General features: G+C 41.3%; 1 protein-coding gene and 1 pseudogene across 1 annotated transcript in view; one reads left to right on the forward strand and one right to left on the reverse strand.

Moving 5' to 3' along the window:
• Positions 1-863: 863 nt before the first annotated feature.
• On the reverse strand, positions 864-12273 carry LOC121925313 (annotated as a pseudogene).
• A 4974-nt stretch (positions 12274-17247) lies between these two features.
• The window catches only part of LOC121925310 (vitelline membrane outer layer protein 1-like), a 12728-nt gene continuing 6272 nt past the window's right edge, over positions 17248-23703 (forward strand). The window contains exons 1-2 of the mRNA XM_042457313.1: positions 17248-17356; positions 21512-21722. Of these exons, the coding sequence (XP_042313247.1) occupies positions 21552-21722 (171 nt within the window). The 5' untranslated portion in view covers positions 17248-17356; positions 21512-21551. The remainder of the gene's footprint in view (positions 17357-21511; positions 21723-23703) is intronic.

A 23703-nucleotide genomic window follows, 5' to 3' on the forward strand; every position in this document is an offset into this window, starting at 1 on the left:
AGTAGTCTGAGTTACAGCAGACCTATCCATATAATTTTCAAATTAGGAATGTTAAGTTATAAGTTTTAAATTACGGACTGTTTTAATATGGATTGGTTTTATGTTTTCTAAACTGATGCTATGTGATTTCACTAATATTATGTGTTTTTAACTAATATGTGTTGTAATATAATTGTCACTCATACTGGTCTGGCATCATGGGGTGGGGTGGGTAAGAAAAAATAAAAAGGAGGTGGAGAAAAAGCATTTAGCTCAGTGTAGTTGTTTCAAAGCTTGAGCACTACTTCATAAAAGAGATTCCTTGTATTTAGTGCTTAAGATGACAGCATTGACTCTCCTCTTTGACTTTTGCACATACTCTCTCTTTCTCTTTGTGTTTTTTTCTCCTTTCATTTGCCTTTGCTGATTTACACCCTCACCCTGTTTGTTGTATTTAATAAAAATGGGAAGGGAAACAGAAGTGGGGAATAGGGGGAAAGTTGTGAGAGTAAGGGAAATAAGTGTATTTCTAATTATATTTGTAAGTTATCTACGGACAGAACAAGAAAATTGGGCAGAGTGAGGCCCTTAGGCTCTAGGGCCCTCATAGGAGCATAATCCTCCTAACAGCCCTGTGAGGTGAGACAGATAAAATGTGAGTGACTGGCCAAAGGCCAGAGTTTTAAGGTTCACAAGAGATTGTGATTTAGAGTATTATGGTTCACGAGGGACTGAGCCTGGATACACCCAATTCCAGTCCAATGCTCTAGACCAGTGCACCATATTGGCTCTCTCTTTTGATGACAAATTCACACATGGAAACCTCAAAAGAAAGGAGCATAACAAGTACAAAAAGAATGAACACACATTAACATATAGATGTATTCATTTTTTAGCTTTTTAATTTTTTTATAGGTTACTGTACTACTGTTTCTTTGCTACAGGAAAAACTATATTCTTTTCTATTGGAAAAAGCCTCTGAAATCCCCTTAGGGTCACCATAAGTCCGAAATGACTTGAAATCATAAAGCAACAACAAATCACCTTGCTAAGGCACTGGAAAACAAGTGAGATGGCTATTCTGAGCATAAAAATTATTGGAGCTCAGCCTATGTTCCTTTCTGGAGCATGTGGAGGCCAGATGTTTTCATATAAAGAGCTTTTTTTTTAACCATTCTGAACAACAAATGGGGTGATTAAAGGAATAGATGTACTGTAAATCTAACCAAATCTGAGATTACAGTTACTTTGAATTTCATTCAGAGTTGTCAAGCAGATTTGGTGTGATTAAAATGGAATCACTACTGTTGATGCATGAAAAAAAAGAAAAGAAACCAAATATGGATTTTAATAAAGACAGTAGTTTGGGCATCATGTATCTTATGTTTACAGGATATAGAACATCTGTTAATTATACAGAAAAATTCATTATTGAGTAAACTGAGGGTGCATCCAGAATGATTGAGAAGTTCTAGATTTGTTCCAATGAACACTGTTCTTATTAATTTAGATAGAAGATATCCTTGTTAATAACCACTACCTGATTGTCAGTACTACATATTGTGACTTTAGAATACATATTATTGATATTTTAAGAAGCAGATAACAGTAAATCAATAAGAAATTTTTGGTAAACTATTGGGAAAATTAAGCTGGTTATCACAGTTTGTGGGAAATGACTAATTCTAGGAGGAAAAATACTTATACTTTATTTGCAGCAGAAGAATTTCACATCATTAAGTGCTGAGTCATCACCACTTCCTTGGTCTTCCTCAACCTTTGTCACAATCCCACATATGGCGCCAAAGTGACATTGAGGGCTCCACAGACCAAAATCACCCCAGCCCGCTCCATCACCAGTGAGTTCACTTCCATCATCACATGAAAACTTGATGTTGTTGGCTGCTGTATCATCACCATTCCCTTGATTTCTTTCCACTCTTAGCGAGAAACTAGCTTGCCTTTTGGACAATATTGAACCTTTGTCCATTGTCCCCACCTGTCAAAGAAAACAATAATGTTAGCCAGAAATTGATCACGTTAACTGCCTTGGGTCACAATATCAGGAGAAAGGCAGGATATAAATAATAAATAAGGAAGTTAGTAAGTAAAGGCCTCTTCTGGACCATTTGAGGGGAAAGTAAATGTCTTCTCCCTCTTTCCAAAAAGGCATGACCTGTACATAAATTGGATGGACAGATCGAAATGTGATACTAATGCCTCACACACCTCATAGAAGACACTTTGGAGCAAGAAAATTTAAAAAAAAAATACCAATTTTGTGGGGAGCAAGGAGGTTCCCAAACATGATGGGCAAATATTCCACATCTTCCAGAGATTGTTTAGGATGGGGAAAATATTGAACCTGGAGGCCACAAAAACAGCCCTGGGAGCTTCATGCAGCCTAAAAGCTGCATTTTGCCCATCCCTGACCTTTGTAAAGTTTAGATCTCTTGCATCAGAAGAGGCGAGTAGTATGAGCAACTCATACATTTATTTGTCCCCATGCTGGTCACTAATATTTTATTGGACACTATTATATTTGTGAATCTCCCTGAGCAAATTTTAATGACCTGTTTGAAAGGTGTACATAGTCATCCTTTTCCAACTCTAGCATAGGAATCCCACTGAGCCATGACCATTATTCAGTGCTTTGTTTTATGCTTAACCTTGCTCCCATATTGGTGTCCATAGGTTCCTTTATTAATAAACTGTTGTTTGTTTTGTTTTGTTTTGTTTTGTTGCACTGTATGTTACATTTCTTCACTTAAAGTAGGGCTGGGGAATATGCAGTCATCCAAGCCGCTCCTTGCTCCTTGATAGTAAAAATGCAGCAATATGTTAAATGCCTACTATTTTGCTGCCATTTCATGAACTTGTAGATCTACATTTAAAAACAAATTCAGACAAATACAAAAAGAAATAGCAAACTCCTCCATCTCAGGTGTGTGTGCATGATTGAGAGAGAAAACAGAATCAAACCACTTTCCCCTGCCCATCTGTTCTGGATCACTGTGATCTTTGGTGCATACTGAACTAACTTAATTCAAAGTATTTTACCCATCCAAATACCATTTTCCAAATAATACAAGAAAACAAAAATGCAAGTGAAGCATGTACTTACTTTCCAGACTCAGATTCAATTACTTGGCCATTAGTACAGTACAACTTGATTCCATTCAGGGCACTGTCATCCCCTTTACTTTGATTGCTTTCTACCTGGTGGAAGAAAAGATAAAGAGAGAATGATAAAACTGGATAAATCTAAAATGGCACTATTGCTTAGATCTGTCCATGAATAGAGGACACTGAGTTGGATCTAATGATAGTCATGTTTGATAACTTTTTTAAAAAGTGTGAAAATAAGGATGTGAAAGAAGACTTGGATTCAGTTTGGAGTCCAATGTAGCATTTTGAAAAATGATATTTCAAGAATTTATCATTCCCCCCCCTTTGGTGAGAAAGGGATTAATCTACCTCTGTCCATATGGATTTGGAAACTGTTGGAGAAATGACCACAAGTAGTTTAAGTCAAGGTCAAACTTTTTGAGACAGCATATACGCTGGTCTTCTTCAGGGCATTCAGGACTAGTCATCTGGTTAGGTACATCAGGCTCATGGTCAGTTATCAGACCAACACCTAAGGGTACAGCTTGGAAAAAGCATGGCTGCCCACTTTAGAGTGGTAAGAGGACTTTGTCCTTGCCCAGTCTGGACATTCAGGACCTTTCTTGTGCTCTGCATTCCAAATTGGGGCAACTTACTAATGCATGAGGACACCACCCCCATTCTTGATAACTGTATATGGCTCTCCTTCGGTGGTGACTATTTAAGTTGAGAGTGCAACCAGGGGATTTAAGAATCATTCATTTAAAATAGGGGCAGCCACCTCTGCTGCCAGGTGTGGATGTTGGAGGATGGTCAGTCTGTAAATTTGAGGTATATCTCCACCCTGGTTTAGATAAAAGAGTCTAGGTAGTAGGGGGGTGGGGGAACGGATACGATCAGACCTTTTTCTTGGGAGGGGGTTGTTTTTTCTTTCTCTCCTTTGTTTGTATCCTGTCCTTACTTCTCTAAACATATCTAGGCAAAAACAAAGAAAACTGTAGTGCTTCTTTAAAGAAAAAGTACTGATGGATTTAGCCTTGTATGAAATATAGAACTCTTTTACTTGAAAACAGGAGACAAGAGCTTTTACACATTATGTGCTGCTGCTCCTCATTTTCAGGGCTAAGGAAGACTTTGGTATGGATCTGTGGTGATCATATTGTTTACTGGGGCTCCATTAAGGGCTCTTGAGTGTGTGTGAAGGTAGCATGGGGCACACCCAGCTCAGGGGCAGGAAAGCAGTGATGAGCAGGGTGGGGATCGGGGAGGTGCACGGACCCCCCCCCCCTTCATTAGAAGAAACATGAATGGTTGCGCCGTCCTGCACTCAAGCCGTCATTATAATGGTGTGGTATTGGTACGGAGGCTGGGAACCCCCCCCCTTCTAAAAATCTAGCTACGTCCGTGCAGAAAAGAAAGCTATTTCGAAACCCAGGTGACGGAGATCCACACACAGAGGTTTACATCTACATAACATCCCAACAGGGCCAAAAACAAAAACCAATCACTCAGGGGTATGACAGCCAGGTTGCCAGTGCTGAAGCTGATCCCATCTGGGCCAAGCCTTCTACAGCTGTAACAAATGAAGCTTGTGGCTTTTCCTATGCAAATCTGTAAGTGTTTGTGATCAGTTGCCTTAGTGTAGCCTTATGACTTCATTGCTGAGCACAGCAGATTTGGGACTACACCTTTCACTATGTTTTTTTAAAATTGGGCATGCTGGCTAAGGCTAAACTATCTTAACTTAAGGGCACCAGAGTCCAAAAAAAGAGAAGTAACCTACCTTTAATGAGAAGCCATTGGCAAAGCCCGCACGACAAAATTCTGGAATCCTCCAACTACCCCACTGTCCTCCATTTTGTACTGTGATCAGGTTAATGACTTCTTCAGCTTCTGCATCCTAGAGGCAGCAGGAAAGGATCAAGAAGAGCAAAGTGCTCATGGAGAAGTCCATTGCCACTCTGAGTGTAGATGGAGAAGTGAAGTGGAAGGCCAAGAGCTTGAGAATTCATAGCCCGGGAATTTGAACTGAGTCATATCTGGAAGCAGGGAAATTCTTTTAGAACATTCTGAAAATTGAGGCAACACATAAAAATAGACTTGACTTGACTTTGCTAAATTGTTAAACAAGATAAATAGTGCTATAAAAGTCACTCGTAATTGATTGGAATGTGGGCTGAGGCTGATCTAAAGGGGGTTAGAACTGATAAACATCGACATTTCCTTTGCCCTGCTAGTAACTTAGAAACTTCTTGGCCCAAAATATTTCTGTTTCTTTCTCTCAGAATGGGATAGAAAAACTGACAACAAATCCCAACATGGACCTCTACACATGAACCATTCTTATACAGAACTAGAAATAACAAAGAACCATGATTGAGATATAATATATATTACTAACAGAGGGCAAGAATGAATGTAGAATGAAACCCATAGATCAACTACAAAAAGGGAACTTAAACATAAACTGGTTTCTATATCATCAATTGCAGGTCCGATTCAGACAAGATAAAAAAGAACAAGGAATAACTAAATCTAGAAATGAACTTGATGAAATTTTCTTTAGTAAGGACGGACCATGTATAGCTAAATTTTGTAAGGCATTAAAAAATAGATTTAGAAACTGAGGTGGTAAAACACACTATGATAAAATGGGCACCACACCTAGGAAGAGCCATAGAGCTCGAGGCCTGGGAAAAGTCATGGTTAATAACAAATAAGTTTACGTTATGCCAAAACCTAAAGGAAAATTATTTCAAAATGATGTATCGGTGGTACATGACGCCAATGAAGATAAACAAAATATACAAAACGGGAACAAAAAAAATGTTGGAAATGTGATATACAAGAGGGAGACTTCTTCCACTGCTGGTGGAAATCAAAAAGCTACAGAATACAGTATTGGAAATCGATACATGAAATGATGACACATATCCTACAAATAAATATACCACTAAGCCCTGAACTATTCCTACTTAATATGACAGATAAAAAAATTAATACAAATAATAGAAAACCTATCTCCCAGACGTGCTTAGCCTGGAAATTTTCAAGTACAGAAGCTTCCTCTTCTTGAAAATCGATGGGCTAAACATGGCTGAGAGACAGGTTTTCGTTGCCCGGCAGCTTCGGTGGTCTTTTGATGTGTGATAACACCCAATAGCAACCCGTAAGGCAACCTTATCGCATCAGGGAAAGGACACTTTATTGCCGTGCGATCACCTCCTAGATGTCACTTCTTGCCATGCCTGGAGCATCACCATTCTAATCTACAACAGTTCTATGACTGGAAACTGGCAAACCACATGAATCCATGCTACTCTGAATGGGATAGAACCATTGTTTCAAAGTGAACAACTGTGCCATGTTATGTTATCAAGGTAAATACCAACATCCTCTTTACGCCCAAACAAGTAAAAAAATTACTCTCTGCACAAGAGACTGTACTCTCAATCGCACCACTGCCAGAGATTTGTTTGGTGCAAAAATGAGAGAAGGCCTTGTCTGAAGCTGTTCTCAGATTATGGAATGTCCTTCCAAAAGAATTTAGGAGAACTTCATCTCTGTTGTCATTCTAGTAGTGGACAAGTACCTTTCAATTCAAGCAGCTGTCAGGATCATAGCTTCTACCATTAGCTATGTTTCTGTATATGCTTTGTAAATTGAATGATGGGATGTGCTACACAACTAGTGAAAGTTTGTTTGCTGTTCATGGCTCCAGATAATGAGCAAATGACTGTAGGGTCCCTCAGGGTTCTGTTCTGTCACCCATATTATATAACACATAACCGCTGGAAGTAGTTTTGGGATGTGGTATCACCAGTATGCTGATGACACCCAAATCTATCTCTCCTTTTCATCTGATTGCAAGGAAGCTGTCTCTGTGCTGAACCAATGTCTGCTGTCAGTAATGAATAGGATGAGGGCAAACAAACTGAAAATTAATCCAGAGACGACAAAGGTGCTTCTGGTCAGTAATAAGGCAGATCAGTGAATAGGGATTTTGCCTGTGCTGGATGGAATTACACTACCTCTGAAATCTCAGGTTTACAGCTCTGAGCTTGGATGCCCAGATCTCAGCAGTGGCTAGGAGTGCATTCACACAGTTAAAACTTGTGTACCAGCTGCACCCATTTCTTGAGATGCCAGATCTGGCTACAGTGACACATGCCTCAATTACCTCCAGTTTGAACTAATGTAACAGACTCTACTGGGGGCTGCCTTTGGAAACTGTTCACAAACTTCAGCAGGTCCAGAATGGTGTGATTAGAATGCTGACTGGGGCCAGTCATAGGGAGCACATAATTCCCTTGTTTAAACAGTTTCATGGACTATCAGTTCATTTCCAGGCACAATTCAACAACTGACCTATAAAGCACTATATGGCATAAGTCCAGACTATTTGAAGAACCATATCTCCCCCTATGAATCTGCCAGAACACTAAGATCTTTGGAGGAAGGCTTTCTCTTGGTCCCACCACCATAGCAGGCTTGCTTGGTAAGGACATAAGAGAGCCTTCTCTGTGGCTGCACCCACCCTCTGGAATGTCCTTCCACAGTGTGCTAGGCTGGCATTTAGCTTGCAAACCAAGATGCTTTTATTTAAGCAGATGCTTGAGATATAATCATACCAAGGTAGTTTTTATGGCGTATGTGTGTTTTAGTCATGCTTTTAAATTTTGTATCTTTTTATGTAATTTTATATGCTTTTTAGATTATTTAAAAATGTTTTTATCTATGAGCCACATTGGATCCCTTCTGGGAGAAAAGCAACATACAAATAAAATAAATAAATAAATGCGTAGCTCCCAGGTTGAGGGAAATAATTACCAGCCCTATATTTTACACTACTAAAACCTCATCTGGAGTATTATGTTCAGTTCTGAGTGCCTCATTTTTAGAAGGATATAGACAGGTTGAAGTAGGTTCAAAGAAAGACAACAAGGATGTCAAGAGATATGGAGAACAACACACATGAGGAAAGGGTGAAGGAGGTGGACGTGTTCAGACTGATGAAGAGAAGACTGAAGGGTGACAAGATTGCACTCTTTAGATACCTCAAGGGCAGTCACAGACAGGAGAAGGCAGGTTTGTTCCCTTCTGCCCCAGAGGGTAGGATGAGATCTAATGGATTTAAGTTACAGGAGGGTAGATTTCAAGTGGTTCAGCAATGGAACCAATTTCCTAGATAGGTAGTGAGGTCTCCTTCCTTGCATGTTTTCAAAAAGTGCCTGGGCCATTACCTGCTGCGATGCTTTAGTTGAAGATTCTACACTGATCAGAGTTTACAAGGTTTACAAGGCATCTTCCAACTCTGTGATTCTGTAATTCTGTGATTCTATGAAATTGCTCCATTCACACAATTCTTTGACAGGGAAAGGCATTAATATTATATTGATTCTTTCTTTCATCATTTAAGTTGACTTTAGGGTTATGCCTAATAAGATAGTTACAGTCCTCTGTTACATTTTCAGTTCAGCTCAGGGTTTCCAAATTTGACACTGTAGGCCTCTCAGGAATATTTTTTTTTTCTGAACTGCTTTGTGAATAATTTTACAGCAATAGATACAATACATCAACCATGGAATACTAGAACAACTGAGAAGATATGGTTGTAAAAAAGATTAAGTAACTATTAGTGACAATTTGAAGACAGCAGTAAAGACCAAAAAGTCAGCCACTATTTCTGGAGATGAAAATTTTTATCCTCTTGTCGAATGCTATTAAAGAAAGTGATGAAGTGTGCTTCATAAGGAGTTTCAGTTGTAACATGTCACTAGTCCCAATTCATTTGAGATGTGGTGCTGGAGAAGAGTACCATGGACAGCCAAAATGATAAACAAATGGATCCTAAAACAGATGGACACTGGAAGCCAAGATGACCAAATTGAGACTTTCATACCTTGGACACATCATCATGAGGAGGAATGACTCATTAGAAAATTCAGTAATGCTAGGAAAAATGGAGTGCAGTAGAAAGAGAGGAAGACCACATGCTAACTGGATAGACTCGATTAAGGAGTCTTGGGCCCTCAGGACCTGAGCAGAGCAGCTGAGGAAAAGGGGCTTGCAGGTGTCTCATGCACAGGGTCGCAATGAGTCAAAGTTGACTTGAACACAGGACCAAACCCCACTGCAGAAATAATCCAGTTTGAGAGTGCTTTAACTGCCCTGGCTCAGTGCTAGGGAATCCTGGCAATTGTAGTTTATTGTGGCAATAGAGCTCTCTTGACAGAGAAGGGCTAAATGACTCACAAAACTACAGTTCCTAAACTTCCTTAGCATTGAGCCAGGGCAGTTAAAGCGGTCTCAAACTGGATTATTTCTGCAGTGTGTTTTAGACCACAGTTAATAACAACAAAGTCCCAATTAGAATTACTTCTCATGAAAGTCAGGATTCTCAGGAGGGATGGGATTATAATCTCAGTAAAAACAGGAGTAAAATACAAAAGGAAAAAAGAATGTATGACACATGGGATGAAGAACTGAAATAAAATGAACCCCGAATCCTAAAGAGTGGGATGGACACTACAATAAGAAATACTGGGAAGAATAAATAACCATGATGTTTCAATAGAACTGCTACAATCCATAGAGACAGAATCAGCTGTAGTGATAATTAAAATATGCCAGCAAATATGGAAAACAAAATGTTGGCCAACAGAATGGAAATGATCAATATGCAATATGGAAATGATCAATATGCAAAAAAGGAGACACAAAGGACTACAGCAACTATAGGACCATAATGTAAATTTCCAATGCAAGCAAAATTATGTTCAATATTCTGCAGCGTAGACTCTAATCATATATGGAGAGAGAAATCCTAGAGGTGGAAGTGGAGTTCAGAAAAGGAAGAGGTATTAGGGATCACATTGCAAACATACAACAGCTAATGGAGCACACCAAGGTACTCCAAAAGAATATTAGTATGTGCTTTATACAGCAAAGCCCTTGACTGTATAAGGTGAACCTTTTACAGACCAAGTGCCCAAACTGCAACCCAGACCCCACTTATTTATTGCAAAGTGCCACATCCCTCTGGCTTTCTAGTAAGAAACTCTGGCAAACTCTGTGCTAGGGCAACAGCATGTGTGCCCACAGAGAGGGTTCTGAGTGCCACCTCTGGCACGTGTGCCATAGGTTTGCCATCAACGGAATAGGTCATGAAAAATATGAAACTCTCTTAAAGACATGGGAGTGCCACTACATTGGATAGTCTTGATAAGAAATTTGTACTTAGAAAAAGAGGATACATTTGGAACAGAATATGAAGAAACAGAATGGTTCCCAATTGGCAAAGGAGTAAGGCAAGACTGCATGCAGTCACCCTATTTGTTCAACTTGTATGCAGAAAATATCATATGCAGGACAGGTTTATATTAGGAAGGATGAAGACTAAGGATAGGATGAAGGAAAATCAACTATCTGAGGTATTCAGGTGACACCATAACACTAGTAGAAAACATCACAAACTTGGAACTTTTACTAAGGAAGGTCAAAGAAAAAAAGTGCAAAGTCTGGCTTACTGCTAAACATAAAGAAAAAATAGTAATGACCATGGATAATAAGTTCAACCTAGACAATGAGGACATTGAAAAAGTTAAAGCAGGGGTAGGCAACCCTTTTGAGCCGGGGGCCGGGTTGCTGTCCCTCAGACAACTGCGGGGCCGAAGCCAAAAAATAAACAAATAATTGTTTAAAAATTAAATAAATACATAAACCAGGACAAATGTAGGACAAAATTTTCAAATGGAGGGCACTTTTTAAATGAAAAATGGAGGACACGCGAAAAAATTTGCTGATTTTTTAAAAAATGTTAATATAAATGCATGTTTCTGAGGCTTCTTTAGACAATTGCCCTCCTTGCCCCTGCGCGCGAGACACCAAAGGCCCCGGCGGCAATCGGCGGCAGGACCGGGCTGGGGCCGGTCCCAAGGCCTCGCTGGGCCGCATCTGGCCCGCGGGCCGCATGTTGCCTACCCCTGAGTTAAAGAGTTCCTGTACCTTAAATCAAACATTTATAAGAACAGAGATTACAGTCCAGGAATAATAATAAGATAAGAAGAAGAATACCAGGACTGGAAAAAGCAGCCATGAAAGAAATAGACATGATCCTAAAGTGTAAAGATATCCAGCACAGCACCAAAGTCAGAATCATCCAAGCCCCATTCTCTTTGATGTGTGTAGATGCACGTTTTTCACATCAACCAGTTATTTTCCTGCTTCTCCTTCCTGTGGCAGATATCCCACTCTTCTCATAGTATTTCTGCCCCTTATGTACTATGCAGTACTTTTTAAAGAAAATCAGCAGGTTACCTCCTCATCTCATTTTTCAACTAAGGGCAAACTCGACATGATGTTGAAGATGTATTCACAATAATTAACCTGGTTAATTTGAGGTTGTTTGTGCCAGCATGAGACTTACAAATTAAGCCTTGTTTATGTTCAATGACCAATCAGAAATACAGCCTAATATATGCAAGATACATAAGTGAGGAAAATCAGTGCTATAACAAAGTAGTATCTTTTCATCAGCTCTTCTAAGCATCTGTCTGATTTTCCCCTTAGACAAAAGGTAAAAACTAATCTTCCCAAAAACATCTTCCCTTGCTGCCACTTCGTTCTCTCTTGATGCTAACAACCATTCCCTGCCTAGAACCTACTGGAGTACATCTCACTCTTCCCATGATTCAGTTTTCCTGGCCTCTGTTACTAATATTCCTTTGTATACTATATATACAAAGTCTGGAAAGGCTGGCTTACTGTTGAACATAAATAAAACAAAAATAATGACCATGAAGGATATACATAAATTCAATCTAGATAACAAAGGAATCAAATAGTAAAATATTTCCCATACTTTGGATCAGAACAGAGACTTAACACAATAAGTAACTGAGAGTCTTTCAATGTAACTTTACCTTGCATAACTATTTTTAAAATAATTCAACCAGTTAATTTGACTGTTTATCTTGTCTAGTTTTTCCTGATTGTCTCCATGCCAGGTGTTAGCAGTGGTGGTGGCCAAAAGGGCACACTGGCCCTCCAGGATTTGCCACAGCTTTCTCCCCTGGAGAGGAAGCCCAGGGCTGGAGCAGCCAGCAAGGGGGGGCATGCACCCCTCCTTTTCCTCTGGTCCCGGACTTTCTTCCCTAGAGAGGAAACCCAGTGCCAAAGCAGCCAACAAGGGCACACATTCATCACTCCTGCCTAGGCTTGCCATTTCACGGCAGTGGGCGGGACTTTCCCGCCTCCTGGGGGCGTGCCTGGTCCCGCCCTGCCCTCCCCCCATTCCCGGGTGGCTGCCTGTCTCAGGGCTCCCAGGGCTGCTGCCTCCCTTTCCTACAGTGCTGAGCAGCAGCAGCGGCTGGAGCTAGCAGGGGTCGGGGTCTGCTGCTCTGCCCTGCCCCTATTGGCCAGCCTTCTCAAGGAGCCAGCCCTCTGCTTCCTTATTTGGGCATGCTCCAACTCCAAGCAGGGAGGGCTTTGCACTCAGGCAAGCTGCTTTTAGTTCTTCCCCTCTTTCTCTTTCTCTTTCCACTCCTTCTCTTCTTATTATTCCAGTTTTTTTCTTCTCCTCTTCTTCCCCTCCTCTTCCTCCTCTCCTTTTTCTTCCTTTCTTCCCTCTCCTCATCTTTTTCTCTCTGTTCCTATTCTTCTTCTTCTTTCTCCTCCTTTTCTTCTTTCTCTTTCCCCTTTTTTCTCCTCCTCCCCCTTCTTCCTCTGCTGCTGCTGTTGTTATTGTTGTTGTTGTGTGCCCAACTGCTTTCTGACTTATGGCAACCCTGCCTCTAGTCCTCTTATTTACCCCCCTCTCTCTAAGCCTCCCTCCTCTTCTTCTCAGGGGTCCAGGGCTTCTCAAGGCTTTGTCCTCATTACAAAAGAAAAAAAGACTTTGCAAGGGATCTGACCCATAAATCCCCCCTAAGTTGAGACATACCTGGGGAAAAAGAGGGGATGAGGGGTTTTGGGGGGTTGGAGGAGGCAAGGAAAAGGAGGAAGGGGGGAATTGCTAAGAAGGCTTGGGAGTGGGAAATGTAGTTTGCAGTGGCAAAAGGGGGTGCCTGTGGTCTTTCAAATCCTATGCCTGCTTGGGAGTGGGACTTGTAGTTTGCAGTGGCAAAAGGGGGAGCCTGTGGTCTTTCAAATCCTATGCCTGCTTGGGAGTGGGACATGTAGTTGTAGAATTGGACGGGGGGGGGGTATTTGGCCAGAAAGAGAAGTGCATTTCTGCCATCTGTCTAGGAATAATGCCAAAATGTCCTCCATTTTGAGCAGCCGAAGAAACATGCATTTATATTAACATTTTTAAAAAATTATCAAATTTTTCATGTGCCCTCCATTTTTTTAAAAACGTGTCCTACATTTGAAAATGTGGCCCTACATTTGTCCTACATTTCTCCTGGTTTGGAGGTCCTGACTTATGGCAACCCTACTCCTGCCCCAAAGGATGATGAGGGCCCAGGTGTCCCCCATCTTCTGAGTGTCACCCACTTCATCTGGTCATACGGTCCATGGAAATGGACCTCCCAGCTTGGTGCTGCTATGCAAAATAGCCTTATCTCACATGGCCCAAGACCCTCACTCTTGAAGAAATACACTACAAGACTGAAAGAAGAGTTACAGACTGGTTCGTATGAGGGCAAGCCTTTCAGATATCTTGGCCTCAAGCCATTTGGGGCTTGATAGGGCATGGAAACAAACTGGAAGACAGCACTGCTGTTTCAGAATTGTTGTTGCAGAGCTTGGGAGCAATTTGTTAGAAATTATTTCATTATCCTTAAGTCATTAAAATCATCAACTACAATTTTAAAATGCATTATTTTGATCTTTTTATGCCAACCATGTTAAGTATTTAGAGTAGCAATTAATGTTTCAAATTAATTAATGCAGTTACTTGGGGGAGTAATTTTTGGTTGGGCCAGCCACCTTTATTAACACTTACTTTTTAAAAATGAAATTAATTATTAATGATTAACATAAATTAACTTCTTGAAATTCCCTTAACATTTTAACATTAACAATCAACAAATTTAATTTTCTTTAAATTTAATCATTAATTTTCTTAATGATTTAACATTAATTCATTAACACTAAGCATTAACACTGTGATGCTCTGTGTGGTCTGTAAAACACATTCAAGTTGTTTCTGACTTACGGTGACCCTCAGGTGAACCTATCACAGGGTTTTCTGGAGCTGAGAGTGTGTGACTTGCCCAAAGTCACCCAGTTAGTTTCCATGGCTCAGTTGGGAATTGAAACAAAAGCCTCATGATGCTTTTTATCATCTCTGCTCAGAACCATCTCACAGGTTCACACTTCTGCCCAACTGCTCATCTCACGGGGCAATTGCTATCTACTCTCCTGTGATGCTGGCCCTCATGAAAATGTAACTGTACCCCCTCCCATATTTAACCTTTTGTCATCAGTGGAGAAGGTTCTGATAAATGGAAGGACTTGTATTTATCACACCCTGACCACCAGAGTCATAGTCCAATGCTCAAACCACTACACAACGCTGGCTCTGGCCCAACATCTCCTGTGTTCTCCATTTTCTGCCCCCTCAGTTAATCACAATGGCTGCTCCTCCTGCTCCTGTTCAGTTCAGATATGTTTACCTGTTGTCCTCTCATTTCCACAGCTGAAACACATTGTTGTACCACCTCCTTTCTGCTCCATCTCCCGCCTGCTTGTTTGCTTATCTAGGAGTTGTTGCTCTTTCTTACTCTTTCCATAGAACTAGTAGGACCATGCCAACTTGTGGGATATTTTTATTATTATTATTATTTAATAGAATAGGAAGTCAGTGGCCAAGCATCTGCAAGATAAGCAACAGTATTGCTTCTCCCATTCCAGGCAGTGGGAGGGTGTGTGCCATAACTATTTACAAATGCTTATGCCAAATAAAAAAGGTTAGTCTTTAAGGTACTTCTGTTGGTTTTCTTGGGAAACAGGGTTGGGCAACTGGGTGGAGAGACCAGGAGTCAATTCCAGTCCCCAGGTGTGCATGTGGGCGACACACCCCACAGCAAACCCAAAAATTGGATTTCCTTCCACAGGCCCCTCTCAACATGGCAACTGGAAGCAACATCCTGTCAATTCATGTCAACATTTTGAGCAGGATTGCAGGGAAAAGGGAATGGAAGCATTTGGGTTCTGTGATGTTTGTGGGGTGAGGATAGTTCCACATGTTTTCAAAGGTTTTGGTGGCTTTCTGCCTGGTTTGGGAGTATGAATGGCCTGAAAAAATGTGTTGAAAACGAAAAATTGAGAGTGGATTGGGGGCTTTGGGGGCCACAAAAGTGGAGTCCAAGGTTGCATGTGTCCCACAAGTAACACTTTGCCCATTTTTGCTGTAAAGGAACATAGTTGCCTCCCCAAACATTTTCAAATGTTTTCCTATGTAAGAAAATGTATATTCTTCAAAGCAGATGTGAGTGCAGTCTTGTAGATCTGTTCTTCCCCTTTGGCACCATTCTCCAATATTTTATTTCCACTTCTTATTGTAAATCCCTTCTACACTCCCACCAGTCCTGTAGCTGCTACTTTGCGTCCCTGCTCTAGATTACATTACAGTGGATAATGGGATAGAATCTATCTAAATTCAAATGTATAAATCTCAAATGCAGTGTATGCTTACTTTGGTGTAAGACACTTTTAAATTAGGATATAGTTCAAACTGGGATGTAGCCAGGATTTTGGGAAGGGGGGTGTCCAGACTAAGGGGCCAGCCTGAAGAAAGAGGCTCCTCCCTCCCTAACTGTCATCGTTCGGCCTCTGAGGGAGAGAGAAGGCTGGCCCAGTACCATCAGGGGCTAGCCTGAAGAAAGAGGCTCCTCCTTCCCTAACTGCCCGCCTGCTCGCTTTCCACCTGGGCAGGAGCGGCCCAGAGAGACTCTTCCTTGCCGCCGGAGCGGCGTTTCTCCAGGGGGAGATTCTGTAATCTGTAATCTGTACTGTATTGTATTTTCATTTTGTTTTGTAAACCGCCGTGATCATAGGAACGGCGGTATATAAATAAAATTTCAATCAATCAATCAATCAAGTGCCACCATTATAATGGGGCTTGGATGCAGCAGCGCACACCATTCATTGTAGCTAATGGAGGGGGGGTCCAGACCCCACGGACACCCCCCTCCCTTGGCTACGTCCCTGGTTCAAAGAACTATGCCATACAAGACATATGCCATACATGTCTCTGCCATAAAAGACAAGTAAACATGGAAATAATCCTTCCAAATAATTTTATTACTTGGACCCACTTACTAAAAAGCTAAGACACCTGTGTACTACATAAACCTCTATTTGTCTTCCTCATTCCTTTTCATAAAAAAAGGCTGAGCCCACAAGAAGTCTTGGAGAAATAAAATGAAACTTGCATTTTCCAGAAAACCCATTAAGATGAATACTATTGCCATGCCAAGTTGTAGAATCAGAATCATAGAGTTGGAAGAGACCTCGAGGGCCATCCAGACTAACCCCCTGTCATGCATGAAATCACAATCAAAGCACCCCCAACAGATGGCCTTCCAGCCTCTGTTTAAAAGCCTCCAGACAAGGAGACTCCACTACACTTCAAGGCAGTGTATTCCATTGTTGAACAGTTCTTACCCTCAGAAAGTTCTTGATGTTTAAGTGGAATCTCCTTCTTTGTAACTTGAATCCATTGGTTCATGTTCTAATCTAAGGAGCCTCAGAAAACAAACTTGCTCCATCTTCAATAGCACATTCAAATATTTAAATACGGCAATCATGTCACCTCTTAGCCTTCTCTTCCCAGGTCAAGCATACCCAGCTCCCTAAGCTGCTCCTTATAGGGCATGATTTCCAGACTTTTCACCATTTTGGTCACTCTCCTCTGGACACACTCCAGCTTGTCAATATCCCTCTTGAATTGTGGTACCCAAAACTGGGCACAGTATTTCACGTAAGGGCTGACTAAAACATACTAGAGTGGCAGTATTACTTCCCTCAGTCTAGATACTGCATGCCTATTGATACAGCATGTTGCAGCAAAAACAACAGAGTCCATGATACATAATACTATTTATTATCATTACTGCATTTTACTCTGCTTTACCTTACAACTTTGTTCTGTTGCATTTTCCTCTTCCATTCCTAATACTATTATTTACTAGGCACTATTTGCTGGCAGCCAAGACCCCAGTTCCCTGAAATCAGAGAAGGATTTCCTCACAGTTTCAATATTTATACTGGGATTTGGAGAAGGTCATATCAGACTACAAAGAGATTTCAATGAATACTGGTGAGTAGCAGCAAGACTATTTCTCATAAAACGATATGGTTGCATGTATTGTCATCTATCTTGCCTTCCAGAAGGGCTAGAAACTTACTTTTAAAAAGCAAGTGAGCTTGGCATCTGAGTCAGCTAAATGTCCAAACAGCTGCCAGGCAGTATGCCTTGAATTTGGCTAAAATCCAGCTGATTGGGTCATATGCCAACCCTACTTTTGATTCCTGCAGTAATCTTTTATCTAACAATAAAGCCTTTGACTTTACATTTTATCTAACACTTTTTTGGATGTCTAAGGCAGATCATTGTCAGACCTAAATCTGGGGGGGGGGGGGAAATCTGAGTGGTTCTTTTCTCCCATAAGAAGGCCAAACCAGAACCAGATTTACACACAAACCTAGCCCTACAGCTCAAGGCAGGGGTGGGCAAAATTTTACCACTAGGAATTGAATTCCAAGCATGTTTTTGTGGCTGCTGCCCCACACTAAAAAAAAAGAGAAAAAGGAACAAAATGTTCTGAAGCCATCAGTTTCAAGGACAACAAATTTGCTTTAAAACAAGTTTGAAACAAAGCAAACAAACATAAACACGAGAACTGGATTCACAACAACTTCCTTTCTGGATTGTGGGGAGGACAGCATGGACTATCTTGGGAGCTTGCTTGCTCATGGCTTCGAATTTGAGACTATGAGGTAGACGTACCCTCCAATCAGCTCCATTTGGCAAGGACAGGCCCAGTTAATGACAATGTCATACCATTTTTTTCAGCTGCTTTAAGAATGTCCCATTTTCTCTCTCTTCCTCCCACTGTCCCCTTTTGTCCTCAGCTTCCTTCAGTTGCTATAACCAGAGTTTAAAGTGTAAGCGTAGTTTGCATTCAACTCATTAGGAAGAAGGGAAGAAACAGTAACAGAACAGCTCCCTTCCTGTTAGGCACAGGCAAAAGCAAACTGCTGCAACCTCTTCTATCTTGTGTTTCCTTCCTCATTAAAGACTTCTGCGATTTTGGCCAACATGTCCTGGTTATCCCCAACGAAATGGTGAAGGGTATAAGTGGGACACCTCTAAATTCAAACAAAACTTTAGCAGCAATGAGACACTGGATTTATTCTCTATTCCACTGTCATCACATGAATGTTTGATGGGGACATGAGAAAAGGGCCTTCTCAGTGGCTGCTCCCAGAGTGGAATTGCCTGCCATGGAAAGCTAGGTTGGTTCCCTCTTGACAGTTTAATACCATTTTTGTTTACAAAGGCCTTTGCGTGTTAACTGTCTGTTTTATTTGATATGTGATATACCTTTATTATTATGACTATATTTTAATTAACTTTTAAAACTGTTTTGAATTAATGTTTTTAATCCGGTTTTTTAATTGTTTTAAAAACTTTTGTACTATCCATTTAAAAATATGTATACATTGTGTTTTAACTCACAATTTGAGGTGCCTTGGGTCTCATGTTGGAAGAAAGGCAATGTATAAATTAGATAGACTGCTCAACAATGGCTCCTCTTTATCCTGGAGAGTAGTGACTAGTGAGTGCCACATGGTTTTGTCCTGGGCCCAGTGCTATTCAACATCTTTATCAATGACTTGGATGAAGGAATAGAGGGCATGTTTCTCAAATTTGCAGATGACACCAAATCAGGAGGAATAGCTAATATCCCAGAAGACAGGATCAAACTTTAAAATGATTTTAATAAATTAGAAAGCTGGACCAAAATAACAAAATGAATTTCAGTGGGGAGAAATGTAAGATACTGCACTTGGGTAGAAAAAATGAAATGCATAGATATAGGATGGGGGACAACTGACTTGAGGAGACTACATGTGAAAGGGATCTAGGAGTCCTAGTAGATCACAACTTGAACATGAGTCAAAAGTGTGATGCAGCAGCTTAAAATGCCAATGCTGTTTTAGACTGCATCAATAGAAATATAGTGTCTAGATCAAGGGAAATAATAGTGCCATTCTATCTGCCTTGGACAGTCAGGCCTCACCAGGAATACTGTGTCCAGTTCTGGGTACCACAATTCAAAAAGGATGTTGACAAATTGGAGTGTGTCCAAAGGAGGGCCACCAAAATGATGAAGGGCCTTGAAACCACACCTTATGAGGAAAGAATTAGGGAGCTGAGTATGTTTAGCCTGGAAAAGAGACAGTTAAGAGATGATATGATAGCCCTGTTAAGTATTTGAAGGAGTGTCACACTGAGGATGGAGCAAGCTTGTTTTCTGCTGCTCCAGAGACTAGAACACAGAACAATGGATACAAGCTACAAGGAAAGAGATTCCACCTTAACATTAGGAGGAACTTCCTGACAGTAAGAGCTGTTTGACAGTGGAACAAACTCCTTCGGATAGTGGTGGAATCTCCTTCTTTGGAGGTCTTTAAGCAGAGGCTGGACAGGGACGTAGCCGGGGGGGGGGGGCTTGGGGTCCGGACCACCCCCCTTCCATTAGAAAAATGAATGGTGTGTGCTGCTGCGCCGCCACACCCAAGCCCCATTATAATGGTCTGGACCCACCCCCCTTCCTAAAATCCTAGCTATGTCCCTGGGCTGGATGACCATCTGTCAGGAGTGCCTTGATTGTGAGGTACTGCATGGCAGGGGGATGGCCCTTGTGGTCTCTTTCAACTCTGTGATTTTATGATTCTAAGCAAATGCAACAAACATAAAAAATGAAAAATCAGTTTGAGTAATGCAAATTTGCCTTGGAGTGGAGGCACCGCAACAATAACCACTTATATTGGAAGGAAAAAGTCACAACTTTATTAACAAGAACAACTGTAAGAAAGGTTGTCCTGAATATGCATGAGGTCTGAATCTGTCATCAGTCAATCCATTATTGATTGATGAACCCATTTGCTTGGTCATGGCCAAGCTTCAGGATGACCAAAGGAGGTGACTGATTAATCGCCCTTCCAGCTCTCTGTTAACTGGTTGTGTGCATATTCACATCTCTACCCTTTGTCACTGGGGGACGTTGACATGATGTTGCCCCTGCAATGCCAACACGACAATCTCGCAGCACTCCGAGTCCCCACAGGACTCCTGATCCAGTGTTATGCAGCCCTGGAAACCACGTCCAGATCCAAGACCTATGCTACAGCCCAAACCAAACATAGGAAGGGAGGGGAGAGCCGGGCTGGAGCCGGGGCACCACATGACCTTAAATAGGCCCAATAACCAATCAGGAGCTGGGAAAGAGGGGGAGTCCTGCCCCTCCTGGCTCACGGGCCCTGGTCAGCCCAGTCAGCCACCAATCAGGCAGCACTTCTGGCTTTCGAAGCCTGCTGGGAGTTAAGTCCAGGCATGAGCCTGGAAGTTCCACCCCCGATGCCGACTGGAGCCACTCCTGGCCCAGCTAGCCAGCCCCGAGCACTCTGGGGCTCTGCTGGGCCGGAGAGCCCTAACACGCTGCAGCCTTACTGCCGGTGGCAACCAGGCCAGCCCAGTAAATCGGGTAGCCTTATTTTTGGTGAAGAGGAAATGGTGTGTGCGCCTATGGTGCGCATGCTACAGTATGCCACATGCATGAGCCCCATTAGTTTCAATGGGGCTCGAGCACATGCTGAACTTGCCTTATGCAGTGAGGTCCGGAACAGATCTCTGCATAAGGCAAGGGTGTGCTGTATAATGAGACCAGCTTAAGGCCTTAGCATGTCTTATGCCAATCCTATCACTCACTAAACACCTCTGATCCATCCAGTGTGTGTTAAACAATCTCCAACAAAGGGCCTCTCACATTGCTCTCATGTTTGGCATTTAAGGTTCATACATTTTACCTTCAGTGATTAACAAGTTTTTCTCCATTCCTTGGATAGCTGGAGGGCTCACTATCACCATTCTAAGAGAGACAGATGCAAATGCTTTTGACCAAAAGAGGTCTAGAATATAAGCAGAACAGAGAAAAAACATCAATAGTTGTCATGTATGTTTACTCTGGACCAGTTCCAACCTAAATTGCCAAGAACTCCTTCATGGGGATATACTTCCTTAACAATTTAGCAACAGTATTAAGACACAATATGTTTTTAGAGTAATTCTGTCTTTGCATATTGATTTCACATAGATATGACATTTTTCTTGGGGAATTTCCTGGTTTGCATGAGTGAGTCAGGTCAAATACCTAGGCTATAAATTCACAAGGCTGTTCTTTTCTAGATAGGTTTCTGCATCTAGACTCAGAGCATTGTTGGTTAGAATGGACTTCTCCATCAGCACTGCATTCTTCTTGGTCCTCTCCTGCTGCTTCTGGAATGCAGAAGCCCGATCTTATAATTCCATCCTCATGGTGTCAAATGGAGGACCATGGGGTGATTGGGGAAACATTCAATTTTGTCCCCACGGTTATGCCCATGGCTTCTCATTGAAGGTAGGTTTCTTTTCTTTTTCAAACAGTTTAAAGGTACCTTGTAGTTAATTTAGAGTACAGTTTCTATAAGCCCCAGCCAGGGTGGCAATCGATCAGGCATAATGATCCAAACATCTGGAGAGCACTATGGCTGCATCCGCACTGCAGAAATAATCCAGTTTGACACTGTTTTAAAAGTTTGACACTGCTTTAACTTTAACATGGCTCAATGTTCAATTATGGAAACTGTAGCTTGGTGACATATTTAGCCATCTCTGCCAGAGAGCTCTCATGAAACAACTACAAATGCGAGGATTCTATAACATTCAACCATGGTAGTTAAAGTGCAGTCAAACTGGATTATTTCTGCAGTGCAGATGTAACCTATGTTGGGAAAGGTTGATCTAATGACGCAGTTTTCACTTCTGGTGGGCAGGGATCCCATAGAGATCCTGGGAAAACCCTGCAACTGTTAAAGAGAGGGTAGAACTTTTAACAAAATTGTGGCGTGACAGGAAAGGCATAATAGACTATTGCTTATTTGTTAGGAATATGTACAGTGGACCCTTGTTATATGCTGGGGTTAGGTTCCACGATCCCCCGTGTATAACAAAATCCATGGATGTTCAAGTCCTATTAAATATAATGACATAGCAAAATGGTGTCCCTTATCAAAAATGGAAAATCAAGGTTTGATATTTGAAATTAATACTTTTTTTAATATTTTCAAACCATGGATGCTTGAATCCATGTATAAAAACATCCGTGTATAAGAAGGGCTGACTGTACATAGGAATTTTTTTAGATTCAATATTCAAACTAGGTTTAATACACAGAGGCCCTTATCACACGGAGGGTTTTGCAGCTCTGATCGGAAGCCACTGCAGGTCCAACCTTGCAAATTCATGTTAAAACATAATGAATTATCTCACATGATTGCTTTCTATGGGAGGTCATTCCGAGGCAGATCCACAGTCAATCCAAGGTAACTCCTGATTTTTGTGAATTCAGTAACAAGCAAATTCACAAAAATTGTTTCCAAGCTCACTTCAATTTCAATCCGAATTAGTCTGGTGTGGAATGCGACTTTGTTTCCGTCCTAGTACACCCCCCCCCAAACCTCCAAGGTCCCACATTTCCCATAATTTTGCACAGCAATTTTGCCCCATTTGCTTCCGGTGCTCCTTCAAGAATGGAGGGCACGTTTGGATGTAGCTGACAGGGATGAAGGGAATGAAACAGGAGGCTGTGGGAGAGATGGGAGCAACGAAGGGGGCCATCGGAGACTGGGGGGAGCAACAAATTCCAACTCCCAGAATTCCATAGCCTTGAGCCAAGGACCCCACAACAAACTCCAACTCCCAGAATTCCATAGCACTGAGCCAGGACAGTTAAAGTGGAGTCAAACCGGATTACTTCCTAAGTGCGGATGCAACCTAAGAGAAGGCAAGTGTTACACAGGGAAGGAGAGTGGATTGGATTCAGGGAGGTGGTACTTTAGGGAGCATGGAGAATAATTATAATAATTATAATAAAAAACAAAAAATTGTTTTTAAAATAATAATAATAATAATAATAATAATTTATTTAATAATAATAATAAGTTATTAGTTTGCTGAGGCACCAGAGCTCTCTGACAGAGAAGGCTCAATGGCTCACGACACTACAGTTTCCAGAATTCCATAGCACCAAGCCAGGACAGTTAAAGTGGAGTCAAACCAGATTATTTCCCCAGTGCAGATGCAACCTACGAGAAGGCAACTGTTACAAGGGAAGGAGAGTGGATTGGATTCAGGGAGGTGGTACTTTAGGGAGCATAGAGAATAAGGGAAACCAGATCATTTCTGCACTCCTCCAAAATGGGTCTCCTTCAGATCCAAAGGATTTTACAGTACTTCCAAGTAAACCTGCAGCTTCTACACTGATTATTTTGCAGTGAAAGAATATTATTATTATTATTATTATTATTATTATTATTATTATTATTATTATTATTATTATT

Source organism: Sceloporus undulatus, chromosome 3, assembly GCF_019175285.1.
Source record: "Sceloporus undulatus isolate JIND9_A2432 ecotype Alabama chromosome 3, SceUnd_v1.1, whole genome shotgun sequence".
In the NCBI taxonomy this organism is placed as follows: domain Eukaryota; kingdom Metazoa; phylum Chordata; class Lepidosauria; order Squamata; family Phrynosomatidae; genus Sceloporus; species Sceloporus undulatus.